Raw genomic sequence first — 19,483 nt, forward strand, 5'->3', positions numbered from 1 at the left:
TCTTCTCCCTAATTCCTGTAGATCCTTATGGTGGAGAGTGGAAAGTCATGGTCAAACTAACTCACAGCTAAATTAGCGGTGTCCACGGTAACAACAGCAAAATAACAAATCCCTACCTCTGTTAGCTACCTGGGATGTATCCTTGATGGAAGCTTGGGAGGTGTGAGCATGGCCAATAAAGTGCTAGGGAAGGTTAATGCCAGGACTACGTTTTTGGCAAGAAAGTCCAAGCTGCTTGATTAGGACTCCATGAAAGTGCTAGCCACTGCCCTCATTCAATGCCATTTTGACTACGCTTGTACTTTCTGGTTTGGGGGCTTATCTAAGTTTATGAAAGGGAAGCTCCAGATAGCCCAGAATAAGCTGATCAGGGTAGTATTGAAGGTGAGTCCATGTACTCACATAGGCAGGAGCTGCTTTCCGGAACTAAACTGGCTGCCTGTTGAGGCTAGGGTGTCCCAGATTAGACTAGGTTTGGTTTACAGGAGTATTTATTATTCTGCCTGTTGAGGCTAGGCTGTCCCAGATTAGACTAGGTTTGGTTTACAGGAGTATTTATGATTCTGCCTGTTGAGGCTAGGCTGTCCCAGATTAGACTAGGTTTGGTTTACAGGAGTATTTATGATTCTGCCTGTTGAGGCTAGGCTGTCCCAAATTAGACTAGGTTTGGTTTACAGGAGTATTTATGGTTCTGCACCCTGATATCTAACTAATTACTGATTACATGTTAGGGATGCACACAATCACAGCACCAGATCAGGTGTTGCTGATGTGTGCTTATACAGGTTCAGGAGTAATGCTGGGAAAGGTACTTTCTTGTATACTGGAGAACTCAGAATGGAATGAGTATGCCCAGAATGAGTCTGCCCATAAAAACGACATCCTCTCTGGGCAGCTTTAAAAAATAAAGTGAAAGTATGTTTGATGTCTTCTGTGCCCATATGAATAACCCCTATGATGTAACTGCAATGATGAGATAGATGTTCTTCTAAGTGCCTAACCCTAACCCTAACTGGAAGTGCCAGTGTCGCACTTCCGCATCTGCGGTAAAAGGTGGCAGAGTTAGAGTGGTGTTTGTCAGACCATGAGACATCCCGAAAATAGTCTGTAGCATCCAAACTATCATGACCAGGAGAAACACTCACGAACACGATGGTGTTCTCTATGACCCCAATAAGTGTCAGGAGACTTGTTTGAAGTCAGTACTGTCGATGTGCCAACCTCTGTTTGGTAGCGTCCGAGCCGTTTGGTCTACCAACTAATGGGACCCCACTGTGGAAAGGGGATATTCTCACGAACACGATGATGTACTCCGTTTTTCTCTACATCCCCCACACGTTTCACGGGACTCGTCTGAAGGTAACCGGTACTGGTTTTAAAAAAACGAATGGAAGTATGAAGGTAGTTTTGTTCCTACCCAAAAAGGGGTTAAATATGTGTAAAAAAAAACGAGTTTAGAGTTTTTTTTATATCTCCTAGATTTAGGAAAGACACTTCAAAACCTTGTTTCTTATGATACATTTTTGACTGCCTTTTTTGTAATTTATGAATATGGGGTATTGGCCATAAATCACGTCCCCTCAGGCCTAATTGCTTAAGTAGACCATCCTTCTCTATGAAAAATAGTAAATGGTATGAGATGGTAATCATACATTTTATAGGATCAAATTCTAAAGCAGGAAGGTGTGAAAAACGACATTTGATAGTGTTTGGAATTGCTAACATGCTCCATGCTGTATATTGTAATGCTGATTTAAAATGTTTATAATACAGCATTAATTAAATCAAATCAAGTAGATCAAAAGTACTCAGAACCAAGCAGGTAGTTATGGTATTACAAACCATGCATAGATAGTAAGGCCTATTGTATACTGTCTGCAATACTATACTTGGCTGACAAAGCCCTCCTATAGTATGATTGAGCCTCTCTGCAAAAACAACATTGAGTAATATTGACAATAATTTCAAGTATGAAACAGAGAAGAGATGTTCAAAGTGAAAAAGTCACTGAAGTACCGTACAGTGTACAAAATAAGTTACTGAAATTGCTGATCAATTAAATGTCCTTTTTATGTATGGCCATATATTTCAAACAATGTACAACATTGTTCCAGAAATTTTGAAAAACTATATATTGCCAGCTGTATTTTATCGGGAAAATATTCAGCGTACACAAGTCTCAGAACTCTATGGCCTTTTTCAAAACAGTAAATGCATTTTGAAAACGTAGTTGCCTTCTCAAAACATCAAATAAATCAAAAGAACATAACTGCCTGCATAAAGAGTAAAAAACATACATGGAAATCTCTAGAGTCAAGCTGACTAGAGGTATGCCTTGAACAAAATCCCACTTAATCATTTGATTAAAGTCTTTGCGGTCACTAAACTATCAAAATAGGAAAATCAACTATCAAAAGGTGACAAATGATGGTAAATGACTCACCTTTTATGCATATGTCACCAATCATTTTCATACACATCAAATCAAATACTTGTTCATGATCAAAAAGGAAATGTGAAACGTGTACGTTGTGCTGGATTCTTTCCATGCAGGCCTATTCACTACGTAGGTCGGTCTGCTCTTACACTGTAGGTTTGGAGACTTTGCATTGGCAAGCAGAAAAATAATCCCCAACAGACATCAGGAAAAGGGAATTCGGTGGAAGAACACAACTGATATGAATGGACAGGCCTACACCAAAGCAAAGCTCTGCAATGGATGCTCACAATGAATGGAGATGATGAGTTTAAAAAGCATTTTAAAATAGACGGTCCCCCCATTGCTTAGCTCTTTCCTTATATTATGCATGATTTGGAACGGAGAGACGTTTACAATTCTGTGTGCTTATATTTGCTGATTGCTGGAAACAGTTAACTTTTCTCTTTTGATGAAAGCAATGTGTTACAGTGAAGAACATTCCAGAAGTTTTTTTTGTCCTAAGATCACGTATATTTGCACATGGACAGAGTTAGTGGGCATTAACGCAGTACTGTGTGTGCACCACAGAATGAGCACAGCTCATCATCGTCATCATCATCATAATCATCATCATGAAACAGGTGCAAATAATGAATTGTATGTATTTAGCACATGCTGGGTGTTATATGCTTTATAGTGATGTCATGGGTGTGGGCGTCATGGCATCGTGTCTATGTTGACGTAGGTGAGGATGACATCATGGAGGATGTTGATGCGATCGATCTGGTTGAGTTCTCTGATGCGGTGTTTGAACTCAAACAGCTGAGCTCCGTTCACAGCCACCTTATACTCCTCAAACGTAACCAGAATCTTCATCTGAAACACAGGCGGAGAAAGGGAGAGAGGAGTTAAATATAGTGTCATTTAGCCGCAGACATTATCGAAAGTGGAACTCAGTTGATTTGTTAGTCAGTACAGTACAGACTACAGGAGCACTGACTCCGTGGAAGTTCCCACTGACCTCGAAGGACTGTCCAGCCATGAAGGGGAAGCCTCCCTGTGTTTGCCTCTCCTCCTTCCCCCAGCACTCTCCCACCATGGTGTTCCTCACCACTGCCTGCTTGCCCCCGTCGTTGAACCGAGGGTTGAGGTGGAAGGCAATGTCATTACCTCGCAGGAAGTTGACTGTGAACCTGGAGGGGATATGATAAATGAAAACAGTTTTATTGATCAGATTGATAAAAAGATAGGCCAAGACATTAGACAGTGAAAACATGCCCCAGTCATCAGGTTGATAGGCCCACTCTTCCAGGACAGTCAACAGTACGGATTGACTTATTCCATCAGTTGTGTTCAAATAACATACTGGTAATGTGTACATCTAAGCGATTAGTCAGGGATCTTATTAATCCTAGTAAACAGCAAAGACCATAGTAGACTATGGTAGTTGATGAACTCACTGCTTAGCATTTGGTTTGACCCGGCCCATGATGGTGATCATCATCTTGTCGTAGATGCCTCTTTGTAGGTTCAGGTTGTAGGGCACGCTCTATACACCAACACAACACACTGACATTTAGGATATGGCTCTGACTTCACACCAACACAAAGTTTTTGCCAATTCCCTCCCTCCCTCCATCCCCCTCTCTCTCCTTCCCTCCACTAAAGCTACACTACAGCTTCTCTAGATCCTTCTTCTCGTCTCTCACCAGATGTCCAGCTGGCGTTGGAGTCCACTGTGGAGCAGGTGTAAAGCCACCTGGATTCTGACCAGGCCAACCAGACTGACCAGGGCTGAAAGGCCATCCAGACCCTGGGTTAACGCCTGGGATAAGGCCTTGGGTAACCGGCCACCTTGGGGCACTAGGCTGGCTGGGGACTTGGGAAGAAGCCGGGACTGAAGCTGTAGGTTGAAAAGGCTGTGGTGCAGGCTGAGGTTGGGGCTGCGGCTGGGGTTGGGGAGGCTGGGGCTGGAATTGGGGTGGCTGGGGTCCAGGCCAGCATGGCTGGCAGGGATGGGATGGGGCTGATTGGGGTGGTTGTGGTTGGGGACCAGGCCAGTTTTGGGCTGAAGCTGGGGCTGGTTGGGATGGTTGTGGCCCAGGCCAGCAGGGGGTGTTGGGTTGCCCAGGCCAGCAAGATGGGGGCTGGGTGGGCTGTTGGCCAGGCTGTGTCGGCCAGGCAGGACCCCCTGTTAGGTTCTGGCTGGGCCAGATGCTGTTGCTTCCCTGGGGGGTAGAACCAGAGGACGGACAGCCACACAGAGCATCAGAGAGCTGGTGGGACAAGAAGGGTACACACATACACAGTCAGAGACACACACACATGCAGACATGCACACATGCACGCTGAAACCCTCATGCATGCATACACACACACACACACACACACACACACACACACACACACACACACACACACACACACACACACACACACACACACACACACACACACACACACACACACACACACACACACACATACACATACACATACACATACACATACACACACACACGCACACATACAGTGCGCACAGATATAGGCCTATTCAAGAAATATCTCAGAATAGTTGAATAACAACAGTTAAATTCTTCAAGAACACTGAGACAGTGAGAGCTGTGTTCTCAGTCGTTAGTTGTCAGTGTAGAGGTTGGAGGAGGTGAGGTACCTACTTCCATAGTATCTGTAAGTAAAGAAAGAACAGCATCACTACAATTTTTCCTCTCCATCACAAAGGGAAGCATCATTCAATTCAAATCAAATCAAAGTTTATTTATCACTGCGCCGAATACAATAGGTGTAGACCTTACAGTCAAATGCTTACTTACAGGCTCTAACCAACAGTGCAAAAAAGGTATTAAGTGAACAATAGGTAAGTAAAGAAATAAAAACAACAGTAAAAAGACAGTGAAAAATAACAGTAGTGAGGCTATATACAGGCACCGGTTAGTCGGGCTGATTGAGGTAGTATGTACATGTAGATAAGGCTATAATTGAACATAATCACTAGGAACTCACCACTGTCGGATAACCAGTCATTAAGTTCCAATAAAGTATTGATATGACAAAACTCCCACTTGAGATCTTACACATTTCCCCATTTTCAATCCTAATCAATAATTGACATTAAATAGGAGGGACAGCTATTCTATATATATATTACCACTAGATGGCCCCAGTCACCAGTCCCTGAAGTACCAACTGACAACAAAAATGTGCAGGCGTTTTGGAAACATTCCTTAGTAAATTCAAATAGGCTCATAAACTCATTGCCTCCGGTATATTGAAGACCAAGTCCCACACTACTCATACACTGAGTATGAAGTCAATTGTAACACTTGGAGCAAATCCTCATTTGACACATGATGCACCATAAAGTCCTCAGTAAAGAATGTATATGAAACAGTGGAAATGTTGTCTGTCATTTTTAATTTTCTATTTTTTTATTTAACCTTTATTTTACCAGGAAAGTCAGTTAAGAACAAATTCTTATTTACAATGACGGCCTACCCCGGCCAAACCCGGGCGACGCTGGGCCAATTGTGCGCCGCCCTATGGGACTCCCAATCACGGCCGGATGTGATGCAGCCTGGATTCGAACCAGGCACTGCAGTGACACCTCTTGCACTGAGATGCAGTGTCTTAGACTGTAATCATTCTGCACCAGTCACACAAGCCTGCTGTTATCCTACCCTCTTAGCACAGCAGATTCCACAGATAGCTACTCACCAATTACATCATAACCTGATTACCTGCCCTCAGACAAGTCTTGTATTTGCTGTGCATTGTCTTTGTCTTATAGACTAAAACATGACTGCAAGTATGATATGGATGCGTAGTATAAGATAGGCTTCCATCCCATAATAGGCCTCCAAACCATAACTGCAGTCATGCCCTAATAAGTTGATTACCTTTTCTCAGCAGCTACTATAAGAAGCAACAATTCAGTCTTTGGCTCTGTATATTTCTTCGTCAAGTTTAAATATAAACGTTATCACCAACGTTTTGGGGGGACAAGCCCATCACAGAGGTCAGCCATCACTTCTACTGTATGTCTCATCAAATAGGATTTCACACAGCTTGAGCTTGAATAAGTAAATCAAATCGAATAAACGTTCATTTAAAATTGCATCACACTTAATACTAAATCAATGAAATAAGGTAAGAGCTCCCTGGTCAGATGTCACCAATGGGACTAACCTGGATAAATAAAAAAAACAGATCAATTAGTCAAATCTTAGTTACCTGTTATTCACTGCACTCCTCAGATGTAACACTGTAGAACCAGATTGTTGCTGGGTTGTTGAGGTGACAGCTAGACAGCTACAGCAGGAATCCACACACACATATTTATGACCTCCTTTATACCTTCTCTTTTTCATTAGGCCACTCCTTCATTCCCAACTTTTCTGGGAGAAACACGCCCAGGTGGAAAGATTCCCGGTCACAACTTTCACCGTATCAAAATATGGCACACAATATAAAGAGTAGATCTATACATTTCTTTATTATGAAGTAGGCTGTCTTAACCCTGTGAAACCCCAGGTTTCATTGTACATTTCCATAGACTAAGATGTATCTCTTAGTAGCATTTGTTGTGTGTCCTGTCTTCTCTAAGATGTGGTGATTATGTATATACTCTCTTGACAAACAAACGTTCCAGAGCAAGATGTACTTTTGGAAGTGCTGTAAAAACAGATTAGCAAAAATGCTTGGGTCTCATGAAAATCCATCGGATGTAGGACATAAGGCACGACTGGTGACACGTTTTGGAAATGTGCTTTTGCTAAAAAATGTGGTGCTGCAGTGGACTGATGCACTTTTGTCGAACTGTTGGTTGATTAATAAATTGAAATTGACATAATTGAACTAATGATGGAGTGGCTGGAATGAAACAATCAACAGAGACACCAGAACACGACACAACATTTTTTGGAATTTCTTCTTAATGTGTTTGAGCCAGTCAGTTGTGCTGTGACAAGGTAGTGGTAGTATACAGAAGATAGCCCTATTTGGTAAAAGACCAAATCCATATTATGGCAAGAACAGCTCAAATAAGCGAAGAGAAACGACAGTCCATCATTACTTTAAGACATGAAGGTCAGTCATGTCTCTTCAAGTGCAGTCGCAAAAACCATCAAGCGCTATGATGAAAGTAGCTATCACGAGGACTAACACAGGAAAGGAATCTCACAAACACACTGATGGGCTCTGAGTCTGCTGTGGGTAACATGGTTGACTTCATTGCTCAGCAGCCAGTCATGAGACTATGGTCTCACAGACACTAACCAACTCCCTGATATACCCTGACATGGTCTCTGTGCCAGGGACAGTAATGTCATTACAACAGACAGATACCTCCACTGTGTTGCAAACCTGAGAGGAGCTTTAGAGTGAAGTCAGGCCTCTGGTTGGTTCCCTGTGCTGGTGGAAAGTATGTCTCACTGCATTGAGTCTGTGGCTGCATCCAAATTCCCTTTATAGTCCACTACTTTTGACCAGGGCCCATAGGGAATAGGGTGCCATTTGGGACACTCCCTGTATCTCAACAGAAGAGGGCCCAGTCTAACAGTTTCCTGGTAACGGTGATGAACATAATCAACTCTGTTGATGTAGCTCTCAAAGTAAAAGTTATGTCGTCGTTATGACAGTGTTATGACAGTGTTATGAAGCCCGTATGACATATTTTTAGAGTAAAGTGTAGCCTAACCCTCCCAGAGAGCAGTAAAGCTGGAGGAAATTGATAACTGAAGCATAAACAATGTCAAAGGAATTTTATAATCTCCCAGATTAATATTCGTCCCTGTTGTCAACCCTAATCCCTCTCTCCATCATGATCAGATTTTGATCCCTGTAATCGGTCTGTAGGTATGTAAAAATTCAGCCAGTATTAGAACTGGTCGTGCTGTCTTGACACTCGTATGTAGTCACACAAAACAATGACCATAGGCCTTGCCAAGACATCACAAACAGATCTGGAATCAGGCTAATGGAAATCCCCTGCACCTAACCTCTGGCAACTAAGATGTGTTTTTCCAATTACATTCCTAATTCCTGTAGGTAGTATGGTGCTGAGGTGGAGAGTCATGGTCAAACGAACTCTGTGATAAACAGATCAATGGTGTCCACGGTAACAACAACACAACAAACAAACATTCCCAACATGATACACTCACTGTGTCAGTTCTCTTTGATTAGACTAGCTGTAATTTGAGTTGAGAAATGTAGGACATTTAAATGGGGTATGAGTAGACAGACTGGGAATTGGAAGAGCCATGGACTTGGTCTATCTAGCTGTATTGTTTTTATTTCTACGGATCAACTCAACTCCTATGTATGCTGTTTTACCTGTGCTTTGATCAGTAAACAGAAGTCATTCTGTTATAGTTACTCTATTGACACTGCTATGCTAGCCCCTGGAATCCAGACTGACTGCACAGTGAGCCTGTGGCAAACTGGGTCAATACATTCAAGCATGGAATGGATAACTCACATCGCTTTGGCGATCTTCATGAATTAAGCAATAGCAATGTTTCTGCATGGAAAAGAGCTTGTAGTACATCCACTAAACCACTTGATGACACTGGCACATTCACAGCATGTACTGTAGTTGCGTTTTGGGTTTAAGTTGCCCTTAGGCACAGATCTAGGATCAGCTTACCCAGCTCACTCCTTGGTGTCACATTGCCCACATTACTGTCTATTTCCATGTACATTGGACTGATATGACTCACGACTCAGAGTCAGGATATCATTGGAACGTGTGGACAACCATTACACAGCTTGCCTTTCAGTGATTGGATAATACAGTAGAGCAAAGTTGAATACACTTCATGTCAACCTGCGTCTGGCAGGCTATGTTCCATCCTCTCAAGTGCAATCATCGGCCGCCAAGGCTCAACATGATAACATATAGACACACACACACACACGACACACACATCCAGCATGGCTGCGTGATCGCAAGAGAACACCCCGCAGGAGGACCTCAACTCGCCAGCTGTGACCCACAATGCTGTGCATTGTGTGGCTGAGGGTTGCAGGGCATTTGAGGGCCACAGGCATTGTGTGTGTGCGTATGTGTGTGTGCGTATGTGTGTGTGTGTTAAGTGGAGCATCTGATGATGCCATGATGACTCACTTTCCCATGAGCCCCTGGACTGGGACTCAAACTGTGAGCAGTGAAACTTGAAGTAAGACTTTGTACAATATAGAACCATCTGCTTCATCATAGTTACATTCTGGAGTCAGAAAAAGCTTCTGATGCCATAAACAGAAGGGTTGGGATGTCATAATGAGAAGGGATGTGATGTCATGATATCATAATGAGAAGGGATGTGATGTTATGATGAGAAGGGTTGCGATATCATAACGAGAAGAGTTGTGATGTCATGATGAGAAGGGTTACAGTGCATTCAAAAAGTATTCAGTATATGTTGATATGATACAGCCTTATTCTAAAATGGTGTCACGTGTGCTCCCTCGTTAGGGCGCAAACCTGTCACCAGCAATAGGCGTATAATGACATTCACCTGGACTCCATCACCTCCTTGTTTACCTGCCCTATATATGTCACTCCCTTTGGTTCCTTCCCCAGTCGTCATTGTTTCTGTTTCTGTTCCATGTCGGTGCGCTGTTTGTGTTACGTGTTGGTTTCATTTATTTATTAAATGTATTCACTCGTTACAAATGGATTCATTAAAATAATTTCTTCATCAATCTTCACAAAATACCCCATAATGACAAGGGTATTTAGAAATGTTTGCTAATTTATTAAAAACAGAAAACATTTCTGCATCGTTGAAGGTCCCCAAGAACACAGTGGCCTCCATCATTTTTAAATTGAAGAAGTTTGGAACCATCAACGCATCCTAGAGCTGGCCTCCAGTCCAAACTGAGCAATCGGTGGGGAAGTACCTTGTTCAGGGAGGTGACCAAGAACCCGATAGCCACTCTGACAGAGCTCCAGAGTTCCTCTGTGGAGATGGGAGAACCTTCCAGAAAGACAACCATCTCTGCAGCACTACACCAACCAGGCCTTTATGGTAGAGTGGCCAGATGGAAGCCACTCCTCAGTAAAAGGCAACTAAAGGACTCTCAGACCATGACAAACAAGATTCTCTTGTCTGATGAAACCAATATTGAAATATTTGGCCTGAATGCCAAGTGTCACATCTGGAGGAAACCTGGCATCATCCCGTAGGTGAAGCATGGTGTTCACAGCTTCTAGCTGTGGGGATGTTTTTCAGCGGCATGGATTGGGAGACTTGTCAGGATCGAGGGAAAAATGAACAGAACAAAGTACTGTCACGTCAGCCCGGAGCCTCCAGCGACGCTCCTCAGCCCGGAGCCTCCAGCGACGCTCCTCAGTCAGGAGCCTCCAGCGACGCTCCTCAGCCCGGAGACTCCAGCGACGCTCCTCAGCCCGGAGCCTCCAGTGACGCTCCTCAGCCTGGAGCCTCCAGCAACGCTCCTCAGCCCGGAGCCTCCAGCGACGCTCCTCAGTCAGGAGCCTCCAGCGACGCTCCTCAGCCCGGAGACTCCAGCGACGCTCCTCAGCCCGGAGCCTCCAGCGACACCCCTCAGCCAGAAGCCTCCAGCGACGCTCCCCAGCCCGGAGCCTCCAGTGACGCTCTTCAGCCCGGAGCCTCCAGCGACGCTCCTCAGCGACGCCTCTCAGCCCGGGGCCTCCAGCAACGCCTCTCAGCCCGGGGCCTCCAGCGACGCCTCTCAGCCCGCGGCCTCCAGCGACGCCTCTCAGCCCGGGGCCGCACAGCGACGCCTCTCAGCCCGGTGCCTCCAGCGACGCCTCTCAACCCGGGGCCTCCAGCGATGCCTCTCAGCCCAGAGTCTTCGGAACAGGAGCTACGCCCAGAGCCTGAGTCACCTCCATAGTGGGAGGATTGGCGAAGGGGGGGTGTAGCACAGGAACCGTTGTTGACGGTGGCCACCCTCCCTTCCCTCCCTTTAGGTTTGGGGTTGGTTTTGTGGGGTTTTTTGTTTTGGAGGTGCAGTCGGGGTCTGCACCTTTGGGGGGGGGGGGGGTACTGTCACGTCCTGACCAGTAAAGGGGTCATTTGTAATTGTAGTATGGTCAGGGCGTGGCAGGGGGTGTTTGTTTTGTGTGTTTTGGGCTTTTTTGGTTCTAGGGGATTTTGGTTCTAGTTTTCTATTTCTATGTTTATTTTTCTATGTGTGGCCAGGTATGGCTTCCAATCAGAGGCAGGTGTCTTTCGTTGTCTGTGATTGGAGGCCATACTTAGGCAGCCTGTTTTTCCCTGTGTTTTTGTGGGTGGTTGTTTTCTGTATAGCCGTGTGCCTTGCAGAACTGTTTAATGTGGGTTTGTTATTTTTGATTAAGTGTTCACTTTATTTAAATAATAAAAGAAGATGAGCACTTTACCCGCTGCGTTTTGGTCCCCCTTCATCGACAGCTGTGACAAGTACAGAGAGATCCTTGACGAAAACCTGCTTCAGAGTGCTCAGGACCTCAGACTGGGGCAAAGGTTTACCTTCCAACAGGACAACTACACTAAGCACACAGCCAAGACAAAGCAGGAGTGGCCTTGGGACAAGTCTCTGAGTGGCCCAGCCAGAGACCGGACTTGAACCCGATCGAACATCTCTGGAGAGACCTGAAAATAGCTGTGCAATCCCCATCCAACCTGACAGAGCTTGAGAGGATCTACAGAAAAAAATGGGAGAAACTCCCCAAATACAGGTGTGCCAAGCTTGTAGCATAATGCCAAAGAAGACTCGAGGCTGTAATCGCTGCCAATGGTGCTTTGACTTACCAAATCACAGCACAGATTGAATGGTACACTTCCTGCTTTTACTCCCTGCTTGTACTTCCTATGGGTACACTCAAAATGACTGCCAGTCCATCTATTATGCCATCATTGACCTGAATGGGGAGACCCGTTCTATAGTCTCAGTTGGTATTAGGTAGAACGTCGCAGCCCCTCTCACCTGCGGGGAAAACAACCGGTGGTTGCCTAGTTTATCCCCTTGGCTCACAACAAAAACATTTTTCAAACACAATTTTCTTGTTGTCTGCTTGTTTTAATTAATTAGAAAACTCCATTTAAGAAAAGTACACCATGTCTAAAGATTACTTTTCAACATTGCCTGCTCGCTAGCGTTCTCACTACTTAGAAAAATGTAACATTGTAGGGCTTCCCTCATGCCCTTTTTCATGACGGTGCTAGCAACCACATGAGTGAGTGCTAGCTAGCTACCAACCAGAACATGAAGCTAGCCAAGACCAAAAACAAACAAACGGACTATACAGCTACAACTAGTTACAAACTGACTACACTAAACAAGTTAAATGTCTTGCCTGTGATGAAATACATTTCACACACATAGATACCTGTTGCAAGACGGCACCAATAGACATGATCACCCTCTTCATGGCTCCTAAGCAACTTTGCAGTATATATATATATATATATATATATATATATATAAATATATAAATAAAGGGAACACTGAAACAACACAATGTAACTCCAAGTCAATCACACTTCTGTGAAATCAAACTGTCCACTTAGGAAGCAACACTGATTGACAATAAATCTCACATGCTGTTGTGTAAATGGAATAGACAAAAGGTGGAAATTATAGGCAATTAGCAAGACACCCCCAATAAAGGAGTGGTTCTGCAGGTGGTAACCACAGACCACTTCTCAGTTCCTATGCTTCCTGGCTGACGTTTTGGTCACTTTTGAATGCTGGCGGTGCTTTCACTCTAGTGGTAGCATGAGACGGAGTCTACAACCCACACAAGTGGCTCAGGTAGTGCAGCTCATCCAGGATGGCACATCAATGCGAGCTGTGGCAAGAAGGTTTGCTGTGTCTGTCAGCATAGTGTCCAGAGCATGGAGGTGCTACCAGGAGACAGGCCAGTACATCAGGAGACGTGGAGGAGGCCGTAGGAGGGCAACAACCCAGCAGCAGGACCGCTACCTCCGCCTTTGTGCAAGGAGGAGCAGGAGAAGCACTGCCAGAGCCCTGCAAAATGACCTCCAGCAGGCCACAAATGTGCATGTGTCTGCTCAAACGGTCAGAAACAGACTCCATGAGGGTGGTATGAGGGCCCGACGTCCACAGGTGGGGGTTGTGCTTACAGCCCAACACCGTGCAGGACGTTTGGCATTTGCCAGAGAACACCAATATTGGCAAATTCGCCACTGGTGCCCTGTGCTCTTCACAGATGAAAGCAGGTTCACACTGAGCACATGTGACAGACGTGACAGTCTGGAGACGCCGTGGAGAACGTTCTGCTGCCTGCAACATCCTCCAGCATGACCGGTTTGGCGGTGGGTCAGTCATGGTGTGGGGTAGCATTTCTTTGGGGGCCGCACAGCCCTCCATGTGCTCGCCAGAGGTAGCCTGACTGCCATTAGGTACCGAGATGAGATCCTCAGACCCCTTGTGAGACCATATGCTGGTGCGGTTGGCCCTGGGTTCCTCCTAATGCAAGACAATGCTAGACCTCATGTGGCTGGAGTGTGTCAGCAGTTCCTGCAAGAGGAAGGCATTGATGCTATGGACTGGCCCGCCCGTTCCCCAGACCTGAATCCAATTGAGCACATCTGGGACATCATGTCTCGCTCCATCCACCAACGCCACGTTGCACCACAGACTGTCCAGGAGATGCTTTAGTCCTGGTCTAGGAGGAGATCCCTCAGGAGACCATCCGCTACTTCATCAGGAGCATGCCCAGGCGTTGAAGGGAGGTCATACAGGCACGTGGAGGCCACACACACTACTGAGCCTCATTTTGACTTGTTTTAAGGACATTACATCAAAGTTGGATCAGCCTCAAGTGTGGTTTTCCACTTTAGTTTTGAGTGTGACTCCAAATCCAGACCTCCATGGGTTGATAAATTGGATTTCCATTGATTATTTTTGTGTGATTTTGTTGTCAGCACATTCAACTATGTAAAGAAAAACAGTATTTAATAAGATTATTTCTTTCATTCAGATCTAGGATGTATTTTTTTAGTGTTCCCTTTATTTTTTTGAGCAGTGTATATATATATATATATATATTTGTGATATTTCTGACATTATTAGCTCAGAACATCTTTGGCATTATTACATACAACCGGAAATAACTTTTGGATATTAGAGTGACTGTAACTCACCAGCATTTAGACCAGAAATACGACTTTCCTGAATTACTTGGACATTGGGTCCCCCCATTTTCCACTCTCCCATGGCGAATAGCCTGAAGCCACAGGGCTCTTCTTGCAGTCTCTATTTCCCTACGTGGGAGCATTGCGAACTTTAGGCTGGGATTTTTGACCTGGGTACATACAGTATACATTAATTGAACAACAAAGCAGCTTTTCAGCGTATTTAGTTATTTCTTCAAATCAACAATGAAGTTGGCCCTGTGGGGGTCAATGGGAAAGAATGTTTGCTCTCCCAAATTTGTGGGCGTGGTCGAGGGGAATTATTTCTTATGACGTGAATCTGGACTCGGAGTATGGATTCTATTACTATCAGTTGTTCTGATAGCAAAATGAAAAGGTTTCTGATGTCACAATGATAAGGTTTCTGATATCTTAATGATAAGGTTTCTGATGTCATAATGAGAAGGGTTCCCATGTCATAATGATAAGAGATCTCATGTCAATGAGAAAAGTGTCATTATCAGAACAGTTCTGATGTCACAATGAGAATGATGACACAAAGCCAGGCATGATGACCCATAGATGGTCGTAAGCTGTGACTGAGTGATATTGAGCTCAAGCAGCTGAAAGAGGAGAGGCTCTATTCCTGTCCTTCTCTGCCTCAGCACACATCACCAACCTCATCAGCCCCCAACCCCTCAAAGCCTCTCAAGCCACCATCGCTCCCTATCTCACCCCCTATTTCCCCCCAGCTCGCTATCCTTCTCACCCTCCTCAAGCCCCTGGCCAACCTGCTGGGTGTACCTGGAGGTAAGAAGACACAGCACGATCTCACGGTCTCACTTCAGTATTCAACGTTTGTCCAGGGTTGGATAAACGTCTATGGATGACGTGAAAGTACACTGTAACAAAAAACTCATTTATATGGTAATTTGGGGTATTGTCAACAGTAAAATACTATGAAACATTTTACTGCAGCATACTGTAAAGTATGGTGCATTGTGGCAAAAGTTTGTGGGCGTGGAAAGAATTGTGGTATTTTGAATGGCACTATAATTCCACCCTGCAGAATACAGTATCCGTATTGTATTTTTGGAGTACCAAAAACTTTTGACCACTAGAGGGTGGATGGTATTTTTGGTAGAGGCTCATTAACATATTTTGAGGTATGCCCTGTAAGAGGATATATTTGTTGCACCCGTGAGTGAGAATGCTGTACCTATTTATCTCCTATGTAGTAGTAGTGTGCCATCAATTTATAATATATTGGGGATAGATTTGAGTGGCAGCAAGTCTTGAACCTTAAATGGTTGAGTATTTGCCTGTCTGTTTTGCCCAGTAGTCACTGCTAATTTGGAAGCCTTTGTAAGGCCTCTAGAAGTGCAAGTGATTTAAAACACCAAATATTTATTGATATGCTGTAGTGTGTAAACACATTACCTAACAGCCAACCTGCTTGCACCAATCCCTTGTAAATACTGTAAAATACAAACATCACCCCTCAATGATTTTGATTCTTCCATCCATTCATTCATTCATTTATTCATCACGATTACGGTAGCATTAACTTTTTACAGTATAATACAATCAATTTTACGGTATTGTACTGTGCTTCATTACACAGTACTTTGCTTTGATACTGTATTTATATTACAGTAGTTGTACTACTATATGAAATAGAGAAATGTACTTGCCATGAACTGCATTTAAGCTAATGTCAAATTCACATCAACTCCTTGACAGTGTAGGCAAGGGTTAAGATTGGTAAAACAGAAAAGACTTGACGGTTAAGCACAAAAAAACTTGACTGTTAAGTTTAGGCATTAATTATGACTTGTTATGGTAAGGGTTAAGGTTTGGGATAAGGAGAAAATTAAACAAGTGCCTAGCACTGGGTTCAAACCTGCAATCCTTGGATCTGAAGCACATGGTTTAAGCACTTTGTCTATCCCCATCCACGATGTCCTAGCAAGCATTGAGCCTAATTTGAGCGTAATATGTGCTCACGTTGCCCCTAGTGGACGGTATTGAAGGCATCTCCCGATGTCTGATGCTCTATCTTATCATATCCCAATCCTATTCTTTCCTATCCTATCCCATAGTGTGAGGGTTTCATGTTTGTGGTGTAGAAACGTTGTTGTGTTGTGTTCTCGATGGTGGTGACCTTGTTATGGCCAGCCAGAGGATGGAGCGCCACAGCTCTGCGTGATCATGGGATATTGTTTAGCAGGGCAGAATAAAACAGCCTCCCCAAATATCAAGGCTCAGAACAATGTCCTTGGTCCATCTTGCCACTGTATGGTCTGTATGTGTGTGTGTGTGTGTGTGTGTGTGTGTGTGTGTGTGTGTGTGTGTGTGTGTGTGTGTGGTGTGTGTGTGTGTGTGTGTGTGTGTGTGTGTGTGTGTGTGTGTGTGTGTGTGTGTGTGTGTGTGTGTGTGTGTGTGTTCAAGTGTTTAGCGTACCTAAATGGCCATTAAAGAGGACCTGTGACCTGTGATGTCAGCCATGACAGGGCTTAAAAAAAGGTAGCGTGAGGCTGTTAGGCAGAAGAGAGCATCCGGGGTCTGCCAGCTCCAAAGGGTTGTATGTTTGTGTATGTGTGTGTCTATACTGTGTGTGTCAACTCCAAAGCGGCTGCGGCGGCATTACGCCCTGATAAGCCCTGGGCCTTGTTCTAATACTCTTAAACTGCATACGCCCTCCTCAATTTCATTCTGCCTTCATCCTTCCTAGACGTAATCCCTCGACCCTCGTCAGACATGACTAGATTAGTGAAAGAAAATCATTGCAGTGAAAGCTAATCTGAAAACCTAAATCAATCAGTCAATCAATAAATCATTCAAATTGTAGCTGCATATACTCTTACTGCCATGAATGTGGGTCAGTTTTGCTTTTTTACTCCTAATGATTAGGGTTAGGATTAGGGGTGGGTAAATTGATCCTAAATCTGTGCCTACAACCCAGGCAGCTTCTGCCCAGAGCTCTCCCAGAGAGAGATGGTTTAACTTGGAGAGAGAGGGGATAGAAGGACTGTCTGCTGTTGCCATAGGGACGGGAAGCAAGCCATGCACACTGACCTGGGGATTTTAAGACCCCTTTGATGGACTCTGTTTCTTTTACTGACATGGAAAGAGTTATTTGAAGCGTGCTTGAAAAGTTTATGTTGGATTTAGTTGATGTGCATTAGCCTCTGATCCACTTACTGACACATAATGAATTATTTACATGGAAATGATCACGAGCTCAATCAGAGGATTTGATGACATTCCTCGTCTTTTTTCGACAAAGCATACTTTTTCTACATAAAGAGATGTTAAATGAGACTGTATATAATTCCACGCTTTTTTGCCAATTTCTGACTAAATTAAATATATTAATCCAAACTTTATTACAAGAAGTAATGTTGGATTCACCTGTCCAGTTTAGATATGTTGTCTGTACTTCATATGTGTGGCAGGCCCCCTGGTGGCCAGTGACAACGAAACAAGTGGTTTATTTAAAACCAAGCTCACAGATAAAGAAAATACAAGAAACCATCCATGGAGCTATATCAATTCACAAAAACAACCCATTGACCTATAATACTGTATTAGCTACCATTGAAATGTACTGTTCTTTCTCTCTTAAGCCTCTTTATTTACATATGTCCCTTTGAACGAATGGACAACTTTGAAACTAACTTCTATTGTTGAAAGGATCTGTATTGCCCTTCCAGGGATACAGTATATATAGTACCATTCAAAGGTTTGGACACACCTACACATTCATGGGTTTTTCTTTACTTTTACTATTTTATACATTGTAGAATAATAATGAAGACATCAAAACTATGAAATAACACATATGGAATCATGAAGTAACCAACAAAGTGTATTTTATATTTGAGATTCTTCAAAGTAGCCGCCCAGTATTGAAGGAGTTCCCACATATGCTGAGCACTTGTTGGCTGCTTTTCCTTCACTCTGCGGTCCAACTAATCCCAAACCATCTCAATTGGGTTGAGGTTGGGTGATTGTGGAGGCCAGGTCATCTAATACAGCACTCCATCACTCTCCTTCTTGGTCAAACAACCCTTACACAGCCTGGAGGTGTGTTGGGTCATTGTCCTGTTGAAAAACAAATGATAGTCCCACTAAGCGCCAACCAGATGGGATGGCGTATCGCTGCAGAATGCTGTGGTAGCCATGCTGGTTAAGTGTGCCTTGAACTGTAAATAAATCACTGACAGTGTCACCAGCAAAGCACCCCCACACCATCACACCTCCTCCTCCATGTTTCATGCTGGGAACCACACATGCAGAGATCATCTGTTCACCTACTCTGCATCTCACAAAGACATGGTGGTTGGAACCAAAAATCTCAGACCAAAGGACAGATTTACAGCGGTCTAATGTCCATTACTTGTGTTTCTTGGCCCAAGCAAGTATTCTTCTTATTGGTGTCCTTTAGTAGTGATTTCTTGGCAGCAATTCAACCATGAAGGCCTGATTCATGCAGTCTCCTATGAACAGTTGATGTTGAGATGTCTGTTACTTGAACTCTGTGAAGCATTTATTTGGGTTGCAATTTCTGAGGCTGGTAACTCTAATGAACTTATCATCTGCAGCAGAGGTAACTCTGGGTCTTCCTTTCCTGTGGCGGTCCTCATGAGAGGCAGTTTCATTATAGAGCTTGATGGTTTTTGTGACTGCACTTGAAGAAACTTTCAAAGTTCTTGAAATTTTCCGGATTGACTGACCTACATGCCTTAAAGTAATGATGGACTGTTGTTTCTCTTTGCTTATTTGAGCTGTTCTTGCCATAATATGGAATTGGTCTTTTACCAAATCTTCTGTATAGCAACCCTACCTTGTCACAACACAACTGATTGGCTCAAACGCATTAAGGAAAGAAATTCCACAAATGAACGTTTAA

General features: G+C 43.9%; 1 protein-coding gene across 1 annotated transcript; it reads right to left on the bottom strand.

Moving 5' to 3' along the window:
* Window positions 1–2,052: 2,052 nt before the first annotated feature.
* Window positions 2,053–6,746, bottom strand: LOC106571561 (uncharacterized). Its single transcript, XM_014144745.3, has 6 exons — window positions 6,671–6,746; window positions 5,098–5,108; window positions 4,129–4,695; window positions 3,880–3,968; window positions 3,441–3,612; window positions 2,053–3,295 (listed from the first exon to the last, which is right to left on the bottom strand). Exons 2-6 carry the CDS (start codon window positions 5,101–5,103, stop codon window positions 3,137–3,139), a joined length of 993 nt encoding a protein of 330 aa, XP_014000220.1. The 5' UTR covers window positions 5,104–5,108; window positions 6,671–6,746; the 3' UTR covers window positions 2,053–3,136.
* Window positions 6,747–19,483: the final 12,737 nt, after the last annotated feature.

The sequence above is a fragment of the Salmo salar genome, chromosome 15, assembly GCF_965601325.2.
Source record: "Salmo salar chromosome 15, fSalSal1, whole genome shotgun sequence".
Taxonomy (NCBI): Eukaryota; Metazoa; Chordata; class Actinopteri; order Salmoniformes; family Salmonidae; genus Salmo; species Salmo salar.